The sequence below is a fragment of the Oncorhynchus clarkii genome, chromosome 4 (assembly GCF_045791955.1).
Source record: "Oncorhynchus clarkii lewisi isolate Uvic-CL-2024 chromosome 4, UVic_Ocla_1.0, whole genome shotgun sequence".
Taxonomy (NCBI): Eukaryota; Metazoa; Chordata; class Actinopteri; order Salmoniformes; family Salmonidae; genus Oncorhynchus; species Oncorhynchus clarkii.
Genome location: NC_092150.1, coordinates 38,955,565 through 38,980,286, shown reverse-complemented (window position 1 = coordinate 38,980,286; position 24,722 = coordinate 38,955,565). Strand labels below are relative to the sequence as shown.

The following is a 24,722-nucleotide window of genomic DNA, read 5'->3' as shown; positions in this document are numbered from 1 at the left end:
GGAGGCTTGCATGGCCACTCAGTCATGGGTGAACAGGGAGTAGAGGACAGGGCTGAGAACGCACCCTTGTGGGGCCCCAGTGTTGAGGATCAGCGTAGTGGAGATGTTGTTTCCTACCCTCACCACCTGGGAGCGGCCCGTCAAAGTCCAGGATCCAGTTGCACAGGGCGGGGTCGAGACCCAGGGTCTCGAGCTTAAGGGCTTGTAATAAGCATTTCACTGTAAGGACTGTCCAAAACTGATTTTTGTTAGTGAATTCGTCATGACTTACTTGATTGGGTTGATTGGATTGGGTTTTGAATTCTAACCAGTCCTACCGCAGAACACACAGACAGTGAGACAGACCTGCCCATGAGCGCAGTGGATCTGACTTTGTTTACATAAGACAACACGTTGCACATTTTTTACTTGAGAAATACTACACCCTACACCTTTGCTATATGTTAACCTCAAATGAATTACAGATTTATTGAGTTATCTTAGATTCTTTCTTACTATTTTGAGGAAGTAATACTTTCTTTGTTCCTTTGGTGTCTCATGCGGGACAAACATCAGTAACTGGCAAATCAAACCACAACCCCAAGACTGAAATTTAATTTTTCTTAATGAGCAACAGAGAAACATGTGGAATCGGTGTGTTCATTTTGCCAGTACCAGCGTACTGCCTGGCAGGCTGGCACTGTTTATTATGTAGGCTAGCGGTATCTAGGGAGCCATTTGGACCATAATGAAACTAGAGAGTTATTGACTAACTCCCGCCAGGAGTTTGCCAAAAGGCACCTAAAGGACTCTCAAACTATGGGAAACAAGTTTCTCTGGTCTGATGAAACCAAGATTGAACCATTTGGCCTGAATGCCAAGCTTCACGTCTGGAGGGAACCTGGCACCATTCTTACGGTGAAGCATGGTGGCAGCAGCATGCTGTGGGGATGTTTTTCAGAGGCATGAACTGGGAGACTAGTCAGGATCGAGGGAAAGATGAATGGAGAAAAGTACAGAGAGATCCCTGATTTAAAACCTGTGCCATAACACACAGGACCTCAGACTGGGGCAAAGGTTCACCTTCCAACAGGAAAAAAACCCTAAGCACACAGCCAAGACAGTCCAGGAATGGCTTTGGGACAAGTCTCTGAATGTCCTTGATTGGCCCAGCCAGAGACCGGACTTGAACCCAAATGAACATCTCTGAAGACACCTGAAAATAGCTGTGCAGCGAACATTTCTGGAGAGACCTGCAAATACCTGTGCCGTGACGCTCCCCATCCAACCTGACAGAGCTTGAGAGGATCTGCAGAGAAGAATGTGAGAAAGTCCCCAAATACAGATGTGCCAAGTTTGTAGTGTCATACTCAAGAAGACTCGAGGCTGTAATCGCTGCGAAGGGTGCTTCAACATTGTACTGAGTAAAGGTTCTGAATACTTATGTAAATATGTTATTTCAGTTTTTTATTTGTAATAAATTGGAAAACATTTCTATAAATCTTTTTTGCTTTATCATTATGGGGTATTGTGTGAAATATCAGGAAAACAATTTAATCAATTTTAGAATAAGGCTGTAACATAATAAAATGTGGAAAATGTCAAGGGGCCTGAATACTTTTGGAAAGCTCTGTATCTCAATTCTGAATAGTCCCCTTAGTGTCCAACCAACATGAAGGTAATTGACATTCATTCCGTAATCTACAGTAAAACGTTATTTCACATTCACAGCCTGTTTATTGAGACATGAATGTCTGAGAGTGCTAATCTATTTTATAATGAAACACAGAAAAAAAACTGAAAATAATAAAAGATAATGCTAATTAATCCATTCTCTCTTTCTGTCGGCGAGGCAGTGACATTGTCATTATAGTACTCAATTATCCCCCCTGCCAATCATCATCAACGCGTCTCATAATGATGACATGTCTCGTTTCCATTTCATTCGATGGGCTACAAACAACGCCTGTGTCAAGTCAATTACTGGGAGTAAACACAAGCAACTCAAATGAACAAAGCTGTTTAAATACCAGGCAGAGAAATATGTTTAATTGTCAATTTAAATGCTGTTTAAATACCAGGAAGACAGTGTTGTGTTCGAGACCACCTAAAGCGAGACTGATTCAAGACCAAGGCCGGAACGAATCAGGTCCGAGTCAAGACCAAGACCGGAGGGTGGGTGAGACTGAGTCAAGACTGAGACCGGGAAGGGGACGAGAGTTACGAGACTGAGTCTAGACCAATGCCAGAAAAATGCGAGTCCAATTCAAAACCGTTACTGTGAATTTTGTCAAATTGTCACCATAATAAGAGTTCAAAATGTTCAGTATTTCTGTGTTCATATTTCAGAACAACATATGGATTCTTTAGACATTCAAAATGGGGGGAAAATGCTTTCTGAGGGCAAATAGAGCCCCTCTACAAATGTTTACTAAGCCTAACACAGTGGGGGCCTTCTACGCTTTTAGAGAAAGGCTAAGGATTTATAAAATAATAATTATTTGTATTTTTATCTTCAATTATGTTTTGATTTAATCTTATTTAATCCAATTAGGATATTTTCTTTGGTTTTCTCTGGGGAGATAAATCTAGCTAGCTAAGTCAGCCATTGGCTAGGCCTTCAGAAGCTTGATAGAAGGCACGTGTCATTCAACTGCATTAGTGCAACATTTTGGAGTAACAGTTGAATCAACCAATCACATTGGCTTGTAATGGGTGGGACCGTTTTTACAAAAACGTATGGAAACTTCTGCCTTCTCGAAGGCTGACAGGTCACAGTGCAATAGCGAGCATTAGTTTTCCCACGGTCTAGCTAGCTAGATTTTGTTTTAGACTAGTTTGCAGCGGCTGCATCAGGTGTTATCGAAGAGGATGTTGTTGCTAATTTGTTAGCGTCTCCCTTTTCAGCAAGTTTCAAATGATCATCATCTGGTGAGTGGAACTGTGCTTTTTATTGCAGCTCTCATCCTGTTATTAGCCATGTCCAATCAAAATAACTTATACTACATGACCAAAAGTATGTGGACACCTGCTCGTCGAACATCTCATTCCAAACTCATGGGCATTAATATGGAGTTGGTCCCCCCTTTGCTGCTAACAGTCTCCACTCGTCTGGGAAGACTTTCCAATAGATGTTGGAACATTGCTGCGGGGACTTGCTTCCATTCAGCCACCAGAGCATTAGTTAGGTTGGGCACTGTTGTTGGACCTGGCTCACAGTCGTAGTCGGCATTCCAATTCATCCCAAAGGTGTTTGATGGTGTTGAGGTCAGGGTTCAGTGCAGGGACAAACCATTTTTGTATGGACCTCGCTTTATTCACAGGGGCATTGTCATGCTGAAACAGGAAAGGGCCTTCCCCAAACTGTTGTCACAACATTTGAAGCACAGAATCATCTAGAATGTCATTGAATACTGTAACGTTAAGATTTCCCTTCACTGGCTAGCCCGAACCATGGAAAAACAGCCCCAGACCATTATTCCTCCTCCACCAAACATTGCAGTTGGCACTATGCATTCGGGCAGGTAGCGTTCTCCTGGCATCTGCCAAACCCAGATTCGTCCATTGGACTGCCAGATGGTGAAGCATGATTGTTCACTCTAGAGAACGAGTTTCCAATGGCGGCAAGCTTTACACCACACCAGCCGACTCTTGGCATTGCGCATGGTTATATTAGGCTTATGTGCGGCTGCTCGGCCATGAAAACCCATTTCATGAAGCTCCCGACAACCAGTTCTTGCACTGGCGTTGCAATTTTTACGCGATTCAGCACTCATCTGTCTCGTTCTGTGAGCTTGTGTGACTTACCACTTAGTGGCTGAGCCATTGTTTTCTCCTCAACGTTTCCACTTCACAATAACAGAGCTTACAGTTGACCGGGGCAGCTCTAGCAGGGCAGAAATGTGGAAATTTGGAAATGTGACTGGTTGGAAATGTGGCATCCTGTGACAGTGCCACGTTGAAAGTCACTGAGCTCTTCATTAAGGCCATTCTACTGCCAATGTTTGTCTCTGGAGATTATTTGGTTGTGTGCTCGATTTTATACACCTGTCAGCAACGGCTGTGGCTGAAATAGTCAAATCTACTCATTTGAAGGGGTGTCCACATACATATGTGTGTGTGTGTGTGAAACATTGTTGCGTTTATACTTTAGATCACCGGTTACTTTGTGTGCTAAACGTGTAATGTTTTTTGCTATCGGAAGTAATAGTTGTACATTTCAGTTGAGAAATTCTTAGCCTAATTGTTGTATTTTTGTATTCTTATGATTGGGGCCGACTGGCTTATTATGTCCGAGTGAACAGGCTGCTGTCTTTCCATCGGCCCTATGCAGTGGTGTAGTGGGTCTTGTGTGAAGGAAAGGCGCCCTGTGTGAAACATCCTTTTTTTTCTCCATTTTTTTGGGGAGGGTGTGGTTACACTTTAATTCAATTGAGCAAAACAAATGCCCTCCAAATTGATACAAATCAGCATGATATCATTCTGTCAGGTTACATTGCTACATTGCAATCAACATATAATTGGGAAGGTTTTTTGGGAGAGCCTTTAGAAATGTCCATGCAAACAGAGCATGATGAATGCAAATAGCCTACTAACCAAGACTAAAGACGAAACCTTTTCAATACCTGGTTTGCATGTTGTTTTCAAATTTCAGGTTTCAAATTGTTAAGATATTCATTTTTCAAGAATGCAGCGCATGTCTCTGGCCTGGTGAAGCCTTTTATGCGCTGACTGAATGGAACCTGAATTTAGGAGTTTTTTACTCCGCTGTCCAAGACCGAGTCACGACCAAGTAAAAATGTATCCACCGAGACGAGCCTGAGACACTCACTCAATATGTAGACCGGGACTTTGTCTCGAGTACTACAACACCACAGGAAGATAAACTCAGCAAAAAAAGAAACGTCCTCTCACTGTCAATTGCGTTTATTTTCAGCCAACTTAACATGTGTAAATATTTGGATGAACATAACAAGATTCCAAAACTGAGACATAAACTGAACAAGTTCCAAAGACATGTGACTTGAATAATTTGTCCCTGAACAAAGGGGAGGTCAAAAGTAAGTCAGTATCAGGTGTGGCCACCAGCTGCATTAAGTACTGCACTGCATCTCCTCCACATGGACTGCACCAGATTTGCCAGTTCTTGCTGTGGGATGTTACCACACTTTTCTACCAAGGCACCTGCAAGTTCCCGGACATTTCTGGGGGGAATGGCCCTAGCCTTCACCGTCCGATCCAACAGGTCCCAGACGTGCTCAATGGGATTGAGATCTGGGCTCTTCGCTGGCCATGGCAGAACACTGACATTCCTGTCTTGCAGGAAATCGCGCACAGAACGAGCAGTATGGCTGGTGGCATTGTCTTGCTGGAGGGTCATGTCAGGGTGAGCCTGCAGGAAGGGTACCACATGAGGGAGGAGGATGTCTTCCCTGTAACGCACAGTGTTGAGATTGCCTGCAATAATGATGTGGTCTGTGGCACACCGCCCCAGACCATGACGGACCCTCCACCTCCAAATCAATCCCACTCCAGAGTACATGCCTCGGTGTAACGCTCATTCCTTCGACAATAAACACGAATCCGACCATCCCCCCTGGTGAGACACAACTGCGACTCATTAGTGAAGAGCACTTTTTGCTCTCCTGTCTGGTCCAGCGACGATGGGTTTGTGCCCATAGGCGATGCCGGTGATTTTTTGGTGAGGACCTTCCTTACAACAGGCCTACAAGCACTCAGTCCAGCCTCTCTCAGCCTATTGCGGACAGTCTGAGCACTGATGGAGGGATTGTGCATTCCTGGTGTAACTCGGGCAGTTGTTGTTGCCATCCTGTACCTCCATCACACCCGCAGGTGTGATGTTCAGATGTACTGATCCTGTGCGGGTGTTGTTACACGTGGTCTGCCACTGCGAGGACGATCAGCTGTCCGTCCTGTCTCCCTGTAGCGCTGTCTTAGGCGTCTCACAGTACGGACATTGCAATTTATTGCCCTGGCCACATCTGCAGTCCTCATGCCTCTTTGCAGCATGCCTAAGGCACATTCACACAGCTGATCAGGGACCCCAGGCTTCTTTCTTTTCATGTTTTTCAGAGTCAGTAGAAAGGCCTCTTTAGTGTCCTAAGTTTTCATAACTGTGACCTTAATTGCCTACCGTCTGTAAGCTGTTAGTGTCTTAATGACTGTTCCACAGGTGCATGTTCATGAATTGTTTATGGTTCATTGAACACGCATGGGAAAGTGTTTAAACTTTTTACAATGAAGATCTGTGAAGTTATTTGGATTTTTACAAATTATCTTTGAAAGACAGGGTCCTGAAAAAGGACTGAGTTTTGCCTAGTTTACATCTTACTGTCAAATACTTTAATATTTGTTCAAATACCAGGAAGAAATTGTGAGAGGCTCTCTTCTATAAACTATAACTCTACTCTGCCCAATTAATGGATTGCGATTTCAGTGACTAAATACATTTTGAGGTATTGATTTTCCTGACATGAGCATGGCCTTATTGATCGGTAATCAGTACAAGTCCAGAGACCATAAAATGTATTAAATTAATTTTTCCCATCATCAATCTACACATTATACCCCATAATGACAAAGCAAAAACAGGGTTTTAGACATTTTTGCTAATTTACACAAATGTACATAAGTATTCAGACCCTTTACTCAGTACTTTATCGAAGCACCTTTGGCAGCGATTACAGCCTCAACTCTTCTTGGATATGACGTTACAAGCTTGGCACACCTGTATTTGGGGAGGTTCTCCCATTCTTCTCTGCAGATCCTATCAAGCTCTGTCAGGTTGGATAGGGAGCGTTGCTGCACAGGTATTTTCAGGTCTCTCCAGAGATGTTTGATTGGCATGATGTCTCTGGCTGGGCCACTCCAGTGTTGTCTTGGCTGTGTGCTTAGGATTGTTGTCTGGTTGGAAGGTGAAGCTTCGCCCCAGTCTGAGGTCCTGAGCACTCTGGAGCAGGTTTTCATCAAGGATATCTCTGTACTTTACTCTGTTCATCTTTGCCTCGATCGTAAGTAGTCTCCCAGTCCCTGCCACTGAAAAACATCCCCCACCAGGAGGCTGCCACCACCATAATTCACCGTAAGGCTGGTTTCCTCTAGATGTGACGCTTGGCTGTCTTGTGCATTTTGGCTTCCTCTGGCCTTCAATGCTGCAGATTTTTTTGGTTACCCTTCCCCAGATCTGTGCCTCGACACAATCCTGTATCGGAGCTCTACGGACAATTCCTTTGACCTCATGACTTTATTTTTACATTTTTTATTTAACCTTTATTTAAATCATGTACAATTAATTTAATTTACCACAGGTGGACTCCAATCAAGTTGTAGAAACATCTCAAGGGTGATCAATGGAAACAGGATGCACCTGTGCTCAATTTCGAGTCTCATAGCAAAGGGTCTGAATACTTATGTATTTTCACTTCGTCATTATAGGGTATTGTGTGTAGATTACTGAAGTTTTTTTTTTCATCCATTTGAATTAAATGGATTTTAAAAGCATTTTGAAAATCTACGCCTGGTAACCCGTTCAATCACCAGGCGCACAGCCAAACAGTGCAATGAACAGAGAAGAGCGGACTCTGTCATTTTTCGGGAACATTTTCTCAAAACGTTCCAAAATGACCAGTGGTGCCCCCCTTAGGCAGAATCCGGGTGGGGGGTGCTCACTACCCAGAATAAGGCGGCTGTAATGTAACAAAATGTGGAAAAAGTCATGGGGTTATGACAACTGGCACTGTATGTTTCTGCTGATTTCATTATCTGGCTGCCCTGTATGAAGCCTCTGGGACTCTATAACCAATGCAGTTATCAGGGACAATCAATGTGTCTCCAATGGCTGTTACATTACTGTATGTGCCTGAGGCTATTGTTGACGCTGCATTATAGAGATATTTGATCATTGTATAAGCTGCTCGTGTGTGCGGGCCTGCAGCTCCCTGGGACTGCCACGCAGAAGAAATATCAGCTCAGAGAGGCATGAGATTGAACTACACTAAACTTTCTGGAGTTTTCCCATTTAGTTAACACTATCAACATTTCCCTTTGCTGTGGGAATTGTGATCGAATCAACACAATATTAGCCACTTCTAATGCAACATACCGAAAACAAAATTAAGTATGCAAGACTTATTATGAAAAACTAACTATTCACGAGATTCTGTTGTCGGCAGAACGTATCGGAGTAGGATTCTATTGCATTGACATGCAGGACTCTACACAGACCTATGCGCCATAACCAATAAGAACTGCAGTAGGCCTATATGCAAATAGACCATTGGCATATTTGGATCTGTGCCATTCACTTTGAACTGGACTGTGTTTACAGTTTCAGCGTTCGTGAGTAGTAGCGCTTGTTTTGAGATCAAAATGAAAGATACATGTAGCAACGTGTGCACATTTGTACATTTGTTCATATCCTTTTCTAGTTAGTGGGTAAGTAGCCCAGTTATAGATCATTTGTAGTCTGCAATGGGGGAGTGATTGTTTCCTACAAGAGCACAAAACGTGTACATTTCTAGACATCTTTGAAAAGCCTGATTTTTTTTTTGTCTTAAAGGGGCAGTGTTGTATTTTGAGAGAGGCTTTGAACAAGCTAAGTAGCTAATAGGCAGAGGGTAGCACTACATGACCACTGTTAAAACTAACTTAAAGCTGGCACAGCCTCAGTGTTCACAGTAAACACGCACCGGAAGTTGCACAAGTTTGCACTCCGCAGACAATACATTTGCTCAGTGATGAAAACAGTTAGAGGGAACAATGTGTCGGCGTATTGGATGGCATTACGATGATGATGTTACATAGTTTGGAGGATGGTGATGATGCTCTGGCTAACAATTACCACTGATGATTTATCTAGTATGTATTGCTTGTGGTGTGTGTGTTATACAGGTAAACCAAGCCCACCAGTGAACCTAACACACACCCAGAACGCAGAGGGAGAGCTAGTTCTGAGCTGGAGCAACCCACAGCCCCATGCCAGCCCTGTCCCACTGAGCTATGAGGTCCGATACATTACCTCCCACAACACCTCTAACCCCAACTGGAAGGTAAGAACACACTGGCCTCAGCGCAAACACAATATCTAAGTACAGGTCCTACAACAAATACAGACAAACATCATTTATCAGAGAACTAGAGCAAACACGTTAAGTGAGATTCTTAAGACCACTCATATTTTATTAGTCATATTCTTAGTCATCCTAATGGCATTGTGTATTTGTGTCAAATTCTGCATTTGCAGGTAGAGTAACATCTTGTTTCTCTCCACTATTCCTCTTGCTCAGCATGTGGAGGTGACTGGAGACCAGTGGTTGTCTCTGAATGGATTGAGGGTAGGTCTGCACTACATTGTACAGATCCACTCTCACCACCCTGCTCTGCCCCACCTGTGGAGTGACTGGAGCCAGCCACACCACATCTACCTGGAAGGTGAGACCCCTGCCTGCACAGAAACACCCTTAACATAGAGTTAACTTATAATTGTACATTTGAGTCATTTATCAGACGCTCTTATCCATAGCTTCTTACAGGAGCAATTAGGGTTAAGTGCCTAGTTCAAGGGCACATCAACAGATGTTTCACTTAGTCGGCTCGGGATTCAAACCAGCAACCTTTCAGTTATTGGCCTAACGCTCTTAACAGCTAGGCTACCTGCCGCCATACTCCACTCATACTCCACTCACATCTACCTGCAGAGTAACACCTCTGCCATGCTCTACTTACATACAATAAACATACAGATATATTCCCTTCACATACAGTATACTACACAGTAAGACCTCTGGCTGTACAGCAATGTACACATATGCTTAGCTTTACTGTTTGCCTGAACCTTTTCACATGTATCAACAAAGGGGTGTGATTATTCTACAGTGGTCCTTGCAGCATACGCTCAAACCAGTGTGATTAGAAAGCTTATTTAGAACGTCCAGTTTGGACGCAACAGTCAGCTTTTAAACTAGTGTTTTTTTCACAGAAACGTTTTTCACAAACACAGTCCTTACAAAGTTCTGTCCTGAATGTGACCTGTTTTTTTGGGGGATGCTATGTTCAGACATTCACAGAAGTAGCTACAGCATAACACAATCATCCAAACCGGAAAATGTAGGCTAAATTAGTCCTAGCGCTAACTGAGGAAAGATTGGCATGACACAAGCGGTCATATTTAGATAACTCTCGGCTGTCAGAAACCACAATATGAATAAGCTAATAGCAATTACTATTTATAATTCATCACAGGTAGCTCACCATTGATTGAAATAATTGAGTAAAACACTTTCTTGAAATCGAGAGTAATCCGAAGATGGGTAGTTTGTGCGTGCCGCCAAGTTTTTTTTTTTTGCATCACCCAAAGATAATAAGAGGAGACAAGATGAGTTTGGTCTGTTTGCAGTATGCATGTTGAAGGGGGTGTGTCGTCTACGATCATTCACTTCCCGTCATTCACCTCCGGAAGTTTACCTTTCACCTCATTATAACATCTGACAGACGTTTACGTGACATCCAGAATGCATTGTATAATGTCAACAAACATGGCACCACACATAGCTGGCAAATAGCTTAGCATTAGCTCATTATAATCAGTAGAACCTTCCAAAAAATATTTTACACACATCATAGGTGTCCATTACAATCTATGCAATAATTGGAATGCATTACTTGTCACCAGTACTTGAAAACATGTGAATAGAACTGTAAATACATTATGCTCTATACATACATACAGTATGGTACAGTAGAAACGACAACACAATACAGAAAATGAGTTATTATTTGTAAGGAAAACAAGAAGGAAGGCAATGTGAGCGCCAGACAGAAAATGGTCCAATTCGTGCAAGCCTGCGGAAATGTCTGCATACTTGATCTGCGGAAACATTGATGAAGTGCTCGGGCTCTCCTTGAAGAGAGTTTGTCCAGCTCAGTAAAGCCTCAAACATAAATGTGCGCAACACTGAAATGGGCTACTTCTATGTGAATTAATGACGAGGTGGAACACACCTGAATTCAAACTGTTAGAAAATAAAACATGTACAAAATGATTTGAAATTGACAAGTTGGAACATAGCTTATAGATATTTGGCAATCAGCGCATGTTAACTGTACTATTGTGTAATAATCACATTTTGGAATAGTGAGTGCATTCTGACATCACGTACATAAAACAACTCACCCTGGGGGCGACCGTTAGAGATATTTGGAACTCAAATGTGAAAAGGTTAACAAAAGATCTACAGTAACTTAGAAAGTGGTTAATGGCAAGCAGAAACAAGTTTTTCTAAGTTCCAGATCATCTAACTAGGCTGTAGGCAGTGTACATCTAGGGTTGGCTTTCCCACTGCCTTTTGTCATGGGTTTAGTATTGAGCATGACACTTAGGTGTATGAAAGAGGTTGTTTTCAATGGACAGCTACTACCTGCACTCAAGTCCATTTTCCTCCCTCTACTGCTCCCACTCATCTACAGAAGCCTGATTGAATGTTTCTGAAATTGACGCAGTAGGAGTGAGAGAGTCTGCAGGCGAGCTACTCTGGCACAAAGGCATCAACACTTGTCACATCTCTAGATGGTAGCAAGTTGCTTGTTATTCCAGTAAACTAAAAGCGTGCTTCCCAAAAGGGGACCTATTCTGTACATAGTGCATTACTTTTGATCAAAAGTAGTGCACTTTATATTGAATAGGGTGCTATTTGTTCCAGTAAATCCACTGGGCACACACCGATTGAATCAACGTTGTTTCCACGTCATAAAAAAAAAAATGGGTTGAATCGATGTGGAATAGACGTTCAATTGATGTCTGTGCCCTGTGGGAACTAAAACAATAGAATTAGCTTCTTAGTCCGTCAAGTTTTGTTATTCTAGTGATACAATGGCATTTGTTTTAGAGAGAGTCGTGGAGGACAAATGTCTCATCAATTGTCCTGTGTGTGTGTGTGTGTGTGTGTGTGTGTGTGTGTGTGTGTGTGTGTGTGTGTGTGTGTGTGTGTGTGTGTGTGTGTGTGTGTGTGTGTGTGTGTGGTGATTCAACTACTGACCTCTATCTCCAAGGGGAGATAGGGTGCAAAAACCTGAACACCAAAGAAAACCAATCGAACTTGCTCATCTGCTTATGTTATGTAGGAAACAGAGTTGAGAGGTTAGAGGTCAGAGGTTATCTCCAGGGTCAGTGGCTGTTCACCCATGATTGAAACAAAATAATACGCTTTTTCCCTAGCACACTTTAAGAGGAGACTTTTAATGAAGTCATAAATCATCTGTGGTTGACAGATTGTGTGGGCACAAACACACCTAGCTATTATAGTATTAAGACTGGGATAGGTCTGTACCTGCTGCGTACTCTACTGTTAGTGACGATGAATGATTCATAGATAGGCATTGCATTTCCATGCACTCAATATAGGGGGACTGGTCTAAGGTGCATAGGTCTAAGGCACTGTATCGCAGTGCTAGAGGAGTCACTACAGACTTGAGTTCGATCCCGGCCGTGATAGGGCGGCGCACAATTGGCCCAGCGTCATCCGGATTAGGGGAGGGTTTGGCCGGAGTAGGCTGTCATTGTAAATAAGAATTTGTTCTTAACTGACTTGCCTAGTTAAATGAAGGTTCAATTAAATATACACTGGGTTACTAAGCAAACAGATTTGGAAACGCTGGATGTTTGAACTGTGAAGTTACCGCATGAAATGTCAAATATGAGGACAGGATCAGAATGGAGCAGGGTGGAGATGAGGATCAGAATGGAGCAGGGTGGAGATGAGGATCAGAATGGAGCAGGGTGGAGATGAGGATCAGAATGGAGCAGGGTGGAGATGAGGATCAGAATGGAGCAGGGTGGAGATGAGGATCAGAATGGAGCAGGGTGGAGATGAGGATCAGAATGGAGCAGGGTGGAGATGAGGATCAGAATGGAGCAGGGTGGAGATGAGGATCAGAATGGAGCAGGGTGGAGATGAGGATCAGAATGGAGCAGGGTGGAGATGAGGATCAGAATGGAGCAGGGTGGAGATGAGGATCAGAATGGAGCAGAGTGGAGATGAGGATCAGAATGGAGCAGGGTGGAGATGAGGATCAGAATGGAGCAGGGTGGAGATGAGGATCAGAATGGAGCAGGGTGGAGATGAGGATCAGAATGGAGCAGGGTGGAGATGAGGATCAGAATGGAGCAGGGTGGAGATGAGGATCAGAATGGAGCAGGGTGGAGATGAGGATCAGAATGGAGCAGGGTGGAGATGAGGATCAGAATGGAGCAGGGTGGAGATGAGGATCAGAATGGAGCAGAGTGGAGATGAGGATCAGAATGGAGCAGGGTGGAGATGAGGATCAGAATGGAGCAGGGTGGAGATGAGGATCAGAATGGAGCAGGGTGGAGATGAGGATCAGAATGGAGCAGGGTGGAGATGAGGATCAGAATGGAGCAGAGTGGAGATGAGGATCAGAATGGAGCAGGGTGGAGATGAGGATCAGAATGGAGCAGGGTGGAGATGAGGATCAGAATGGAGCAGGGTGGAGATGAGGATCAGAATGGAGCAGGGTGGAGATGAGGATCAGAATGGAGCAGGGTGGAGATGAGGATCAGAATGGAGCAGGGTGGAGATGAGGATCAGAATGGAGCAGGGTGGAGATGAGGATCAGAATGGAGCAGGGTGGAGATGAGGATCAGAATGGAGCAGAGTGGAGATGAGGATCAGAATGGAGCAGAGTGGAGATGAGGATCAGAATGGAGCAGGGTGGAGATGAGGATCAGAATGGAGCAGGGTGGAGATGAGGATCAGAATGGAGCAGAGTGGAGATGAGGATCAGAATGGAGCAGGGTGGAGATGAGGATCAGAATGGAGCAGGGTGGAGATGAGGATCAGAATGGAGCAGGGTGGAGATGAGGATCAGAATGGAGCAGGGTGGAGATGAGGATCAGAATGGAGCAGGGTGGAGATGAGGATCAGAATGGAGCAGGGTGGAGATGAGGATCAGAATGGAGCAGGGTGGAGATGAGGATCAGAATGGAGCAGGGTGGAGATGAGGATCAGAATGGAGCAGGGTGGAGATGAGGGAGCCAGATGGATTATATTGTTGGAATCGGCTAAACTTTGAACATTGAGATCTTAAATAAATGATAGAGACAAAGCCCTGAATAGAAAGAGTTTGTAAAAAGCCAGAAGGGCTTTGGAATGTGTTTGACGGAGGAGAGGAGAGCGATGTGTTGATATAGGGAAGACAGATGGATATCTGTGAGTCAGGAGGTGAGGTCAGTTCCCCTAAGGGAGTGATCAGGGTTGCTATCTGGTTACCTTCTTTCCTGTGGAGCCATAAACTGTAAGGAAGAGGAGTGTCTTTAGTAGGATGTATATAAACTGTGATGTCTGAAATGTTTTGCTGTCTGTTTTTAGCTGTACAGAACCTTTGGGAAGATGGCTACCCGCTGCTGCCACTGTCTATTACCTATCCTGTTGCTTAGTCACTTTAGCCTTGCCTACTTATATGTACATAGCTACCTCAATTACCTTGTACCCTTGCACATATACGCGGTACTGGTACTCCCTGTACACTGAGTTTACAAAACATTAAGAGCTCTTTCCATGACATAGACTGACCTGGTGAATCCAGGTGAAAGCTATGATCCCTTATTGATGTCACTTCTTAAAATCCACTTCAATCAGTGTAGATGAAGGGGAGAGACAGGTTAAAGAAGGATTTTTAAGCCTTGAGACAAGTGAGCCATGGATTGTGTATGTACAGTGCATTCGGAAATTATTCACACCCTTTGACTTTTTCCACATTTTGTTACGTTACAGCCTTAATCTAAAAATGTATTAAATTGTTTTCCCCTCATCAATTTACATACAATACCCCATAATGACAAAGCAAAAACAGGTTTTTAGACATTTTTGCAAATTTCCAAAAAATAAACAACTGAAATATGATATTTACATAGGTATTCAGACCCTTTACTCAGTACTTTATCGAGGCACCTTTGGCAGCAATTACAGCCTTGAGTCTTCTTGGATATGACGTTACAAGCTTGGCACACCAGTATTTGGGGAGTTTCTCCTATTCTTCTCTGCAGATCCTCTCAAGCTCTGTCAGGTTGGATGGGGAGCGTCGCTGCACAGGTATTTGCAGGTCTCTCCAGAAATGTTTGATTGGGTTTAAGTCTGGGCTCTGGCTGGGCTACTCAAGAACATTCAGAGACTTGTCCCCAAGCCATTCCTACGTCGTCTTGGCTGTGTGCTTAAGGTTGTTGTCCTGTTAGAAAGTGAACCTTCGCCCCAGTCTGAGGTCCTGAACCCTCTGGAGCAGGTTTTCATCAAGGATCTCTCTGTACGTTGCTCTGTTCATTTTTCCCTCGATCCTGACTAGTTCATGCCTCTGAAAAACATCACCACAGCAGGTTTGGTGCCAGGTTTCCTCCAGACGCAACGCTTGACATTCAGGCCAAAGAGTTCAATCTTGGTTTCATCAGACCAGATAAACTTCTGTCCCATGCTTAGAGTCCTTTAGGTGCCTTTTGGCAAACTCCAAGCGGGCTGTCATGTGCTTTTAATGAGGAGATGATTCCATCTGGCCACTCTGCCATAAAGGCCTGATTGGTAGAGTGCTGCAGAGACGGTTGTCCTTCTGGAAGGTTCTCCCATCTCCACAGAGGAGCTCTGGAGCTCTGTCAGGGTGACCATCGGGTTCTTGGTCACCTCCCTGACCGAGGTCCTTCTCCCCCGATTGCTCAATTTGTCCAGGTGGCCAGCTCTAGGAAGAGTCTTGGTGGTTCCAAACTTCTTCCATTTAAGAATGATGGAGGCACTATGTTCTTGGGGACCTTCCATGCTGCAGAAATGTACAACTCATGTTTGGTATAGTCAGTGGTGAAGCCATGTTATTTTTACTCATTGTTGTCCACTGTGTATTTATTCCCTTTGTCACCATTACATTTTTTAAATCTTTAATTCTGCGTTGTTGAGAAAGGACCTGTAAAGGAAGCATTTCACCTGTTGTTTATGAAGCATGTGACAAATGAAGTGTACTTCTATTTCTCATCCACTCTTTTATTACCGAGGTCCCATTTGCCCTGAGTAAGACTATTACATTCAGCTAGTCACCCAGGCTACGGCCCCTTAGCTGTCAGTCAATATTATGTCTGATCATGGATGAATAGCAAATCATTTAAACTGGAAGGAAGTTTGTGATCATATTCCAGAAGCAGTTTTACTTCTGTTCTTTCAGACTATGTCTGGAGGTTGGGTACTGTTACATGAAATTGAGTTCCTCGGGTTACTTTAAAAAATACATCTTTGACATAGATTTTCTTCTTACCGTGGTCCTTTAACTCGCAGAAAGAAAGGAAAAAAATGTGCCGCCTGTTGCCATGGTAACTAATTAGGTTGCTGCATGAAACAACGAATTTAGACAACTCAGTTTGGGTATCAAGTCAATCACGATGCTCTCGCAGAAAAATACTTCAACTGTCAACTGCCAGTCAGGTGATCTTGCTTTTCTGACTGAATTCCCTTTGCTTGGCTTCAGATGTGACATATCTCCCTGAGAGAGTGGCGGCCAGCCTTGGAGACAGTGTGACTGTGCACTGCGTGTTCAACGACCGCAGGGTGAACGCCAGCACGGCAGTCTGGTTTCTGAACCTTGACCGCCTTCCACAGAGCCAGTACACTGCTGTCAACGACCGTGTCAGTAAGATAACGGTTCAACCGTCTGAGCAGAAACTGTACGACATCCTGCGTTGCTGCCAGCCTTCAGGGGAGAAGTATAGCTGTAACTACCGCTACGCAACGATATACATTAAAGGTGAGCTGGTATGGATGGATGAAGTCCTGTAGGGTTGGGATTGGAGAATGGTTAGGCTTAGACTTCAGGAAAAGGATGGGTCAACAGTAATATACAGTATATATATGTGTGTGTGTGTACCAGTCAAAAGTTTGGACACACCTACTCATTCAAGGTTTTTTCTTTATTTTACTATTTCAACATTGTAGAATAAGAGTGAAGAAATCAACACTGTGAAATAACACATATGGAATCATGTAAATAACCAAAAAAGTGTTGAACAAATCAAAATAGATGTAATATTTTAGATTCTTCAAAGTAGTAAAGCTGTCTTGATGACAGCTTTACACACTCTTGACAGCTTTACACACTCTTGGCATTCTCTCAACCAGCTTCATGATGTAGACACCTGTAATGCAGGTGTTCCTTGTTAAAAGTTCATTTGTGGAATGTCTTAATGCGTTTGAGCCAATCAGTTGTGTTGTGACAAGGTAGGGGTGGTATACAGAAGATAGCCCTATTTGGTAAAAGACCCAGTCCACATTCATGTGTTTGTTTTGACCCCTGTCTGTCTGTCAATGGGCTGTGGTCATGTTTCAAGCTCAAGGTTCATATTGATGTCAGGGTAAGGGTTCCACTCTTCTATTTGTGTCTGTGTTTCAGATCCGGTCATAGATATCAGCTGTGTAACCAATGGGGATCTGGACAGCATGACCTGTAGGTGGAACAACATCCAAACTAAAATCAACTTCCTGTCCAGGTCAATACTACTTTACTTACAGCATTGGACCACCTACACAAACATACACCTGTAAAACCTACACATATAGCTTAATACTTGTACATACACTTGTACATACTTGTACATACACCAGTAAAACCTACACATACACGTGTATACTTGTACAAACACCAGTAAAACCTACACATACACGTGTATACTTGTACATACACCAGTACAACCTACACATATACTTGTACATACACTAGTAAAACCTACACATACACTTGTATACTTGTACATACACCAGTAAAACCTACACATATACTTGTATACTTGTACATACACCAGTAAAACCTACACATATACTTGTATACTTGTACATACACCAGTACAACCTACACATATACTTGTACATACACTAGTAAAACCTACACATACACGTGTATACTTGCACATACACCAGTACAACCTACACATACACGTGTATACTTGTATATACACCAGTAAAACCTACACATATACTTGTACATACACTAGTAAAACCGACACATACACTTGTATACTTGTACATACACCAGTAAAACCTACACATATACTTGTACATACACTAGTAAAACCTACACATATACTTGTACATACACTAGTAAAACCGACACATACACTTGTATACATGTACATACACCAGTAAAACCTACACATATATTTGTACATACACTAGTAAAACCTACACATATACTTGTACATACACTAGTAAAACCTACACATATACTTGTACATACACTAGTAAAACCGACACATACACTTGTATACATGTACATACACCAGTAAAACCTACACATATATTTGTACATACACTAGTAAAACCTACACATATACTTGTACATACACTAGTAAAACCTACACATATACTTGTACATACACTAGTAAAACCGACACATATACTTGTACTGTATTGTTAGAGTGACCGTTGGTTATCTTATGAGTCCAATCAATCAAAGAGTCTTTGCAATACAAGCCCAGCATGGAATACAGCACAACATTACTTTTGATTCCTGTGCAATATTGACACCTTTTCGGTGTCTCTGCTTGGTGTCTCTGTGTTGTATTCCTAAGAAATACGGGACAGGAACTGGTTCAAGATCGTAGAACAATACAGAATGGATTTAGACCCCCTGTATGTAATTATTGGTAAATTGCCACGATTTCAAAACTAAGGCAGTGAACGGATGTTTAGACTTGTTGCATAACAAAGAGCTATGGAATCATAGGGAAACCATACCCATAAGGAGATAAGGAGTTTTCACCCTGAAATACTTTGTGTGTGTGTGTTACTACCCTCGTGAGGACCAGAAGTCCTCACAAAGATAGTAAAACAATGGACATTTTGCTGGTCCCCACAAGGAAAATGGCTATTTTAGAATTAGGGTTAGAATTAGTGTTAGGGGTTATGATTAGGGTTAGGGATTAGGGTTAGGGGTTAGGATTAGGGTTAGGGTTAGGGGTCAGGTTTAGGGTTAGGGTTAGGGTTAGGATTAGGTTTAATGTGACTCTGTACCATTTGATTTTGAAGTAGGCTATTTAACGAGACCTGCATGATGATATGCGGCCGCTGTGTTACAAAACAAATGTATTTTTCTCTAATCTATTGATGATCAGATACTTCAGTTGTAAGGTGCTCTGTTGCGCTCACAGTTGTTAGTCAAATAAAGCACTGTTACAAACTTAGACTCCTTTTTTTTACGGTAGCCTATTTAGAAATCAAAACGTCTCCGGTTCTGCTGCATGGGCTACTTGGTGTTCTTGCCATCAATTACACAGGCTGTGTGACCTATTTCTTGATCGACTCATATCAACATCTCTGCACATTAGTGGTGGGGTGGGCTAACTAAATAAAACAGAATAGGCCTAATTAAAAGAACAACGATGAAAGGGGGGAAAAAATGCTGTCCAGAGCATGCCCAGAGCTGAGTGGTACCGGAGAGAAGGCCGACACTCCCCAAAAAGTGTTATCCGGTCCTCACTCTACTCTGCTCAAATCCTCTGTTTCGGGTTAAGGTTGGCTTAAGGTTAGGTAAGAGTTATGGTTAGGAGTTAGGAAAATAGGATTTTGAATGGGAATGAATTGTTTGGTCCCCACAAGGATTGTAAAATGAACGTGTGTGTTTGTGTGTGTGTGTGCGTGTGCATGTGCGTGCGTGTGTGTGTGTTTATATTCTCCAGGGTGGCCGACCTATCCTGCGACGTCATGGAGGAGGCGGAGGCAGAGGAGGAGGTGGGCGGGGCAGTGGGTGTGGTCAGGCAGGCAGTGTGTGTATCCAGCAGATCTAGAGAAGTGAAGAGCTGCACTCTGCAGCCAATTAGAGTGACTTCATGCTACAAGCTATGGATGGAGGCCAAGACAGACAATGGCACGAGGTCACATCCTGTCTACATCACACCTATGGACCACGGTGAGTTAGGACAAGTGCAGTATAGGAATTAAAAGTTTCAAGTTTATTCGCCACGTGCACAGGATGCAACAGGTGTAAAACAGTACAGTGACATTTTTACCTTGAGCTCTTTCCCAACAATGCAGTGACGGTAATAATATAGATAATAATAGAAAATATAATAAAATAACACACAAGAAGTATGATAAAGTTTGAAGAAACCTGCTCTCGATGGTGCAGCTGTAAAAGTTCCTGAGGATCTGAGTGGCCATGCCAAATTGTTTCAGCCTCCTGAGGAAAAGGCGTTGCCGTGCCTTCTTCATGATTGTGCTGCTGTGAGAGTACCATGTTAAGTAGGGACCACAATGGAAATAAGTCGGACTTTTTTGTGATATCCATGTGTTGTTTTTAAAAAGTATGTACTGTGAGAATGTTTTTTTAGCTTGCAAATAAAATCAATCAAGTCAGCAGTAATGTGGACACAGAGGAACTTGACCCTCTCCACTGCGGCCCCATTGATGTGGATGAGTGTGCACCCCCCTGTTTCCTGTGGTCCACGGTCAGATCCTTGGTCTTGCTGACATTGAGGTTTTAAAAGGTTGTTGCCCTGGCACCACACTGCCAGGTCTCTGACCTTTCCCCTGTAGGCTGTTTCATCACAGTTGGTGATCAGGCCTACCACCGTCGTGTTGTCAGCAAAGTTGATGATGGAGTTGGAGTCGTGCGTGGCCATACAGTTGTGGGTAAACAGGGAGTACAGGACGGAGCAAAGCACACACCACTGGGGGGCTCCCCGTGTTGAGGGTCAGTGTGGCGGATGTGTTGTTGCTTACTCTCACCACCTTGGGTCGGCCCGTCAGGATCCAGTTGCAGAAGGAGATGTTCAATCCCATGGTGCCAAGCTTGAATACCGCCCGGCCTGAGGCCTTGCGAGTGTTGACCAGATTAAAAGCCTTACTCGAATCGGAGAGCAAGATCATCCAGTCCTCTGGGGCCTGTGGGGAAGCAGAAGTATAGAGTCATGATCTGATTTGCTGAACGGGGGGACGAGGGAGGACCTTGTATGCATGCTTGTGGATTGAGTAACAGTGGTCTAGGACTTTATCGCCCCTAGTGGCGAAGGAGACGTGTTGATAGAAGTTGGACATCACGTGTCTTAGTGCATGGTTTCGTACTTGTTTATAGCCTACGTAAGGGACGCGAGTGGCATTTCCCATATGAGGATTTCCATATTGCAAAAGTACGGTCCCTTACTTGACGTCCGTGGGGTTTAATAAAATAGGCCTACGGCCTCAGGTTGATCCCCAGGGCCTGGTCTTCCGGGAAATCATCAAATAAAGTCTCTCGGACATTTGATTTCTGTTTTATAGAATGTACAATTTTGGGACATTTTTTTTGTTTTAACGTTAGAGATCCAGTTGCGGCGTGTTCAGACGAATCCGTTAAGGCAGGTTTCGGAGCTCTACGTGATTTCTGTGATTTTCTGAACTCATACACACACACAGTCAATGGGGAGTGACACAGTGTAAGGCTTACAGACACACAGAGCCTGCAATAGTTACCTGCGTTGGAACTATCAAACCTAGAGCTCTGAAACATTATATACATGTTCTAGTGCTTAAGCCGATATTGCACTGTGAGTTAGGTGGCTCTAGAAGGTTCTCTGGAAAAGCCTCGTCCATTTGCAATGACTTCCATTCATTTTGAACATTGTGAAAATGATGACATTTAGAAAAGTCCCAGAATCACAACACTGTGTGCATTGAAACCGCCTCAGCCCGTAGAGACGGACCCTAAGCTTATGTCCGATAGCTCTTTCAGGGACCCCGTAGCAATATTCGGAAAAAGTGCATTTTCAGCACTAAGCATTTTCAGCACATTCGGACTCCGAATGCCCATTGTAAGACATTGCAAATGGACAGCTGTGCACCTGGTAATCTGAACGGGTTGCCAGGAGCAATTAGAAAATATATATATATTTTAATGCCTTTAGGGGGGTGCAAGGGGTCCATGGCCGGGTAGGGAGCACCCCGCACCTGGGCCCATCCAATAGGGGTCATTTTGGACGTTTTCCAAAAATCTCACTTCTCTCTCACTGCACCAATGGGCGATGGAGAACCATTATCACTGCTCGTCTATCCCGAGTTCAACAAGCCAGTCAATTGGGCATTTCTGCAGTATATTAGACAATGTCCAATTCGTGGTAAATACTCATTATAAGACATTGCACATGGACAGTTTACATTTGTCCATTCCCAATGTATTTAATGGGGGATTTTCCATCACTATATGGACAGACTGAAATCTACATCAACGAGAAATTCTTACTTCCTATGACTTCCTATGATCAAACATGACAAATAGACCTTATAGGTTGATTCAGGGCTTAACATAGGGATATATATCATTTGGTCAGTATAAATGCCATTTGGACATTTCTTATGCCATTTTGACATGGTTCACTGACTTTTGGGTTCGGAAGCCGACTTCCTATGGTAATGAATGGCAAATGGACATAACATCCTGATTTGGTACTTTCAATACTTATGTATGGCATTTGGGCATTTCTTATGCCATTTGGACATGGTTCACTGACTTGGGTTCGGAAGCCGACTTCCTATGATCATATATTGCAAATGGACAAAATATAAGCCTTATGGACAAATTCAATATAAGACAAACATATGTCCATACGGTTACTACATATGTATAATTGACAAATGTTTTTTTTTTGTAATCGAAAACGTTCCAAAATCACTTTTTTAGGTTTTAAAATTTAGATTTTTGGGGAGGGGGTTTTCAAAATTTCACCCTGGGGACCTGACTTAGTGACCATTTGCCATATGAAAATCTACAGTGGAACACGCTCGCCATCTTTGTGATTTTTGGGGTTTGACACTTGCCATGTTCCACTTGCAGTATGGTTTTAATGAACTGCTGTCCATTTGAGTGGTATTTGCGATTGTGTATATAGTTCACCCAATGCCAATAAGTTGGCATTCATTTTTGTCAATTTTATGGGGGTCTTCCCTTACCTTGTACAGTTTGTCAAGTGCCAGCTTGTTGTCCTAAGGTGGGATATATACAGCAGTCATGATATCAGATTAAAACTCTCTCGGGAGGTAGAAGGGTCGGTGTTTGGCCATCAGGTATTCCATGATGGGTGAACAATAGGTTGAGACTTCAACTGCGGTAGAGTCTGCACACCATTTGTTGTTGATGAAGAGAAACCCCTCCCCTATGTATTTACCTGAATCCAATGTCCTGTCCACTCAGTGAATGGAGAATCCATAGAGTTGGATAGCCATGGGGGGTATCTTGTCTGAAAGCCATGTTTCAGAAAAACTGAGAATTTTGCAGTTATGTGAGTCCCGTTGGTAGCAAATCTGCGATTGGAGGTCATCCATCTTATTATCAAGTGACTGTTGGCCAATAAAATGGAGGGAAGTGGTGGCCGCTTTTCCCTAATCCTTAGTCTCACCAGGACGCCCTCTCTCCGGCCTCTTATTTGCCAGGGTTTCGTCTTGGGTAGCCTGAATATTTGGTCGAAGCCTGGTACACAAAAAGCCAAAGTCGAAATTGAATCAGGAATTGAGGTTAGTTCTGGTCGATCCTAAGAAATTCTAGCGGATACATTTAGTGCAAAAAAAGTTACGATTTAAACACCAAAAGAATCACAAAATAGAAAAGTTGGGTCGGAGTTCACAAGACACAACCATACAGTAGGGCGCCATCTTTAGATGTTCTGGTCTTTCTTACATTTATGTTCTTACCTGTTGTGGCTTTTAGGAACCTACAGCAGCATTGTGTCAATAATAATAAGTCCTTTAAAAAAATTACATGTATAGTGGTCAGTCTGCTTGACCATGCAAGATAATGACTGTCCTCTCCATCTCATCTCCCCCTCCAGTGAAGCCCCACCCTCCCTCGGGCCTTGAGGCAGTGAGCATGCCAAGTGGGGTCCTGAGGCTGGCGTGGGTGCCCCCAGAACTGCCCCTCTACGATATGCAGTACCAGGTTCGCTATGCCCTCTCCACTGGCAGGGCCCATCCATTCTGGCAGGTACGTAAGACTCTGGCCATAGGGCTCTGGTCAAAAGTAGTGCGCTATGTAGGGAATAGGGAGGGTGCCATTTCAGATGCAGCCTTGAGCTTATCCAGAGTGGCAGGGAGGGAGCAATGGGTGCAATCGCCTGGCATCATGAGCATCAGTTGGTCGGACTAATTGAGTCTATTTGTTATCTACTATCTCTGATCTGACAGTGCCATTATTGCCCTAACTGGTAGTGGTACACTCTGACATGGGGTGGCAGACTGGCAGATAAATAAGGGGCAACCACACAGAGACTGAAGCTGTGTCTGAAATGGCACCCTATTCCCTTCACATACTTTTTTTACCAGAGCCCTATACTGCAAAAAGTGAAATCTAAGCAAGTCGAAATATATGCCAATAACTGTCACGTTCATCGTAACGAGGAGACCAAGGCGCAGCATGATTTGAATACATCCTTCATTAACGGAGAAAACTAAACAAACAAAAGTGCCGCTATTTAAACAAGTGCTGAAACAGACAACTACACAGACAATAACCCACAGATAAACCAAGGAATATGGCTACCTAAATATGGTTCCCAATTAGAGACAACGATAAACAGCTGCCTCTGATTGAGAACCAATCCAGGCAACCATAGACATATAAACCACTAGACTAGAAAAACCCCATGACATACAAAAACCCCTAGACAATACAAAAAAACAAACACACCGCCCTTGTCACACCCTGACCAAACCAAATGATAAAGAAAA

The 24,722-nt window shown here is 43.3% G+C and overlaps 1 protein-coding gene across 5 annotated transcripts in view; it reads left to right on the top strand.

Moving 5' to 3' along the window:
- LOC139406796 (leptin receptor-like) overlaps positions 1-24,722 on the top strand; it is a 69,613-nt gene that overhangs the window by 32,767 nt on the left and 12,124 nt on the right. For all 5 annotated transcript variants that reach the window (XM_071149836.1, XM_071149835.1, XM_071149837.1 and 2 more), the window contains 6 exons: positions 8,890-9,047; positions 9,285-9,429; positions 16,510-16,785; positions 17,428-17,524; positions 19,709-19,938; positions 23,828-23,979. In XM_071149836.1, the coding sequence (XP_071005937.1) occupies positions 8,890-9,047; positions 9,285-9,429; positions 16,510-16,785; positions 17,428-17,524; positions 19,709-19,938; positions 23,828-23,979 (1,058 nt within the window). The remainder of the gene's footprint in view (positions 1-8,889; positions 9,048-9,284; positions 9,430-16,509; positions 16,786-17,427; positions 17,525-19,708; positions 19,939-23,827; positions 23,980-24,722) is intronic.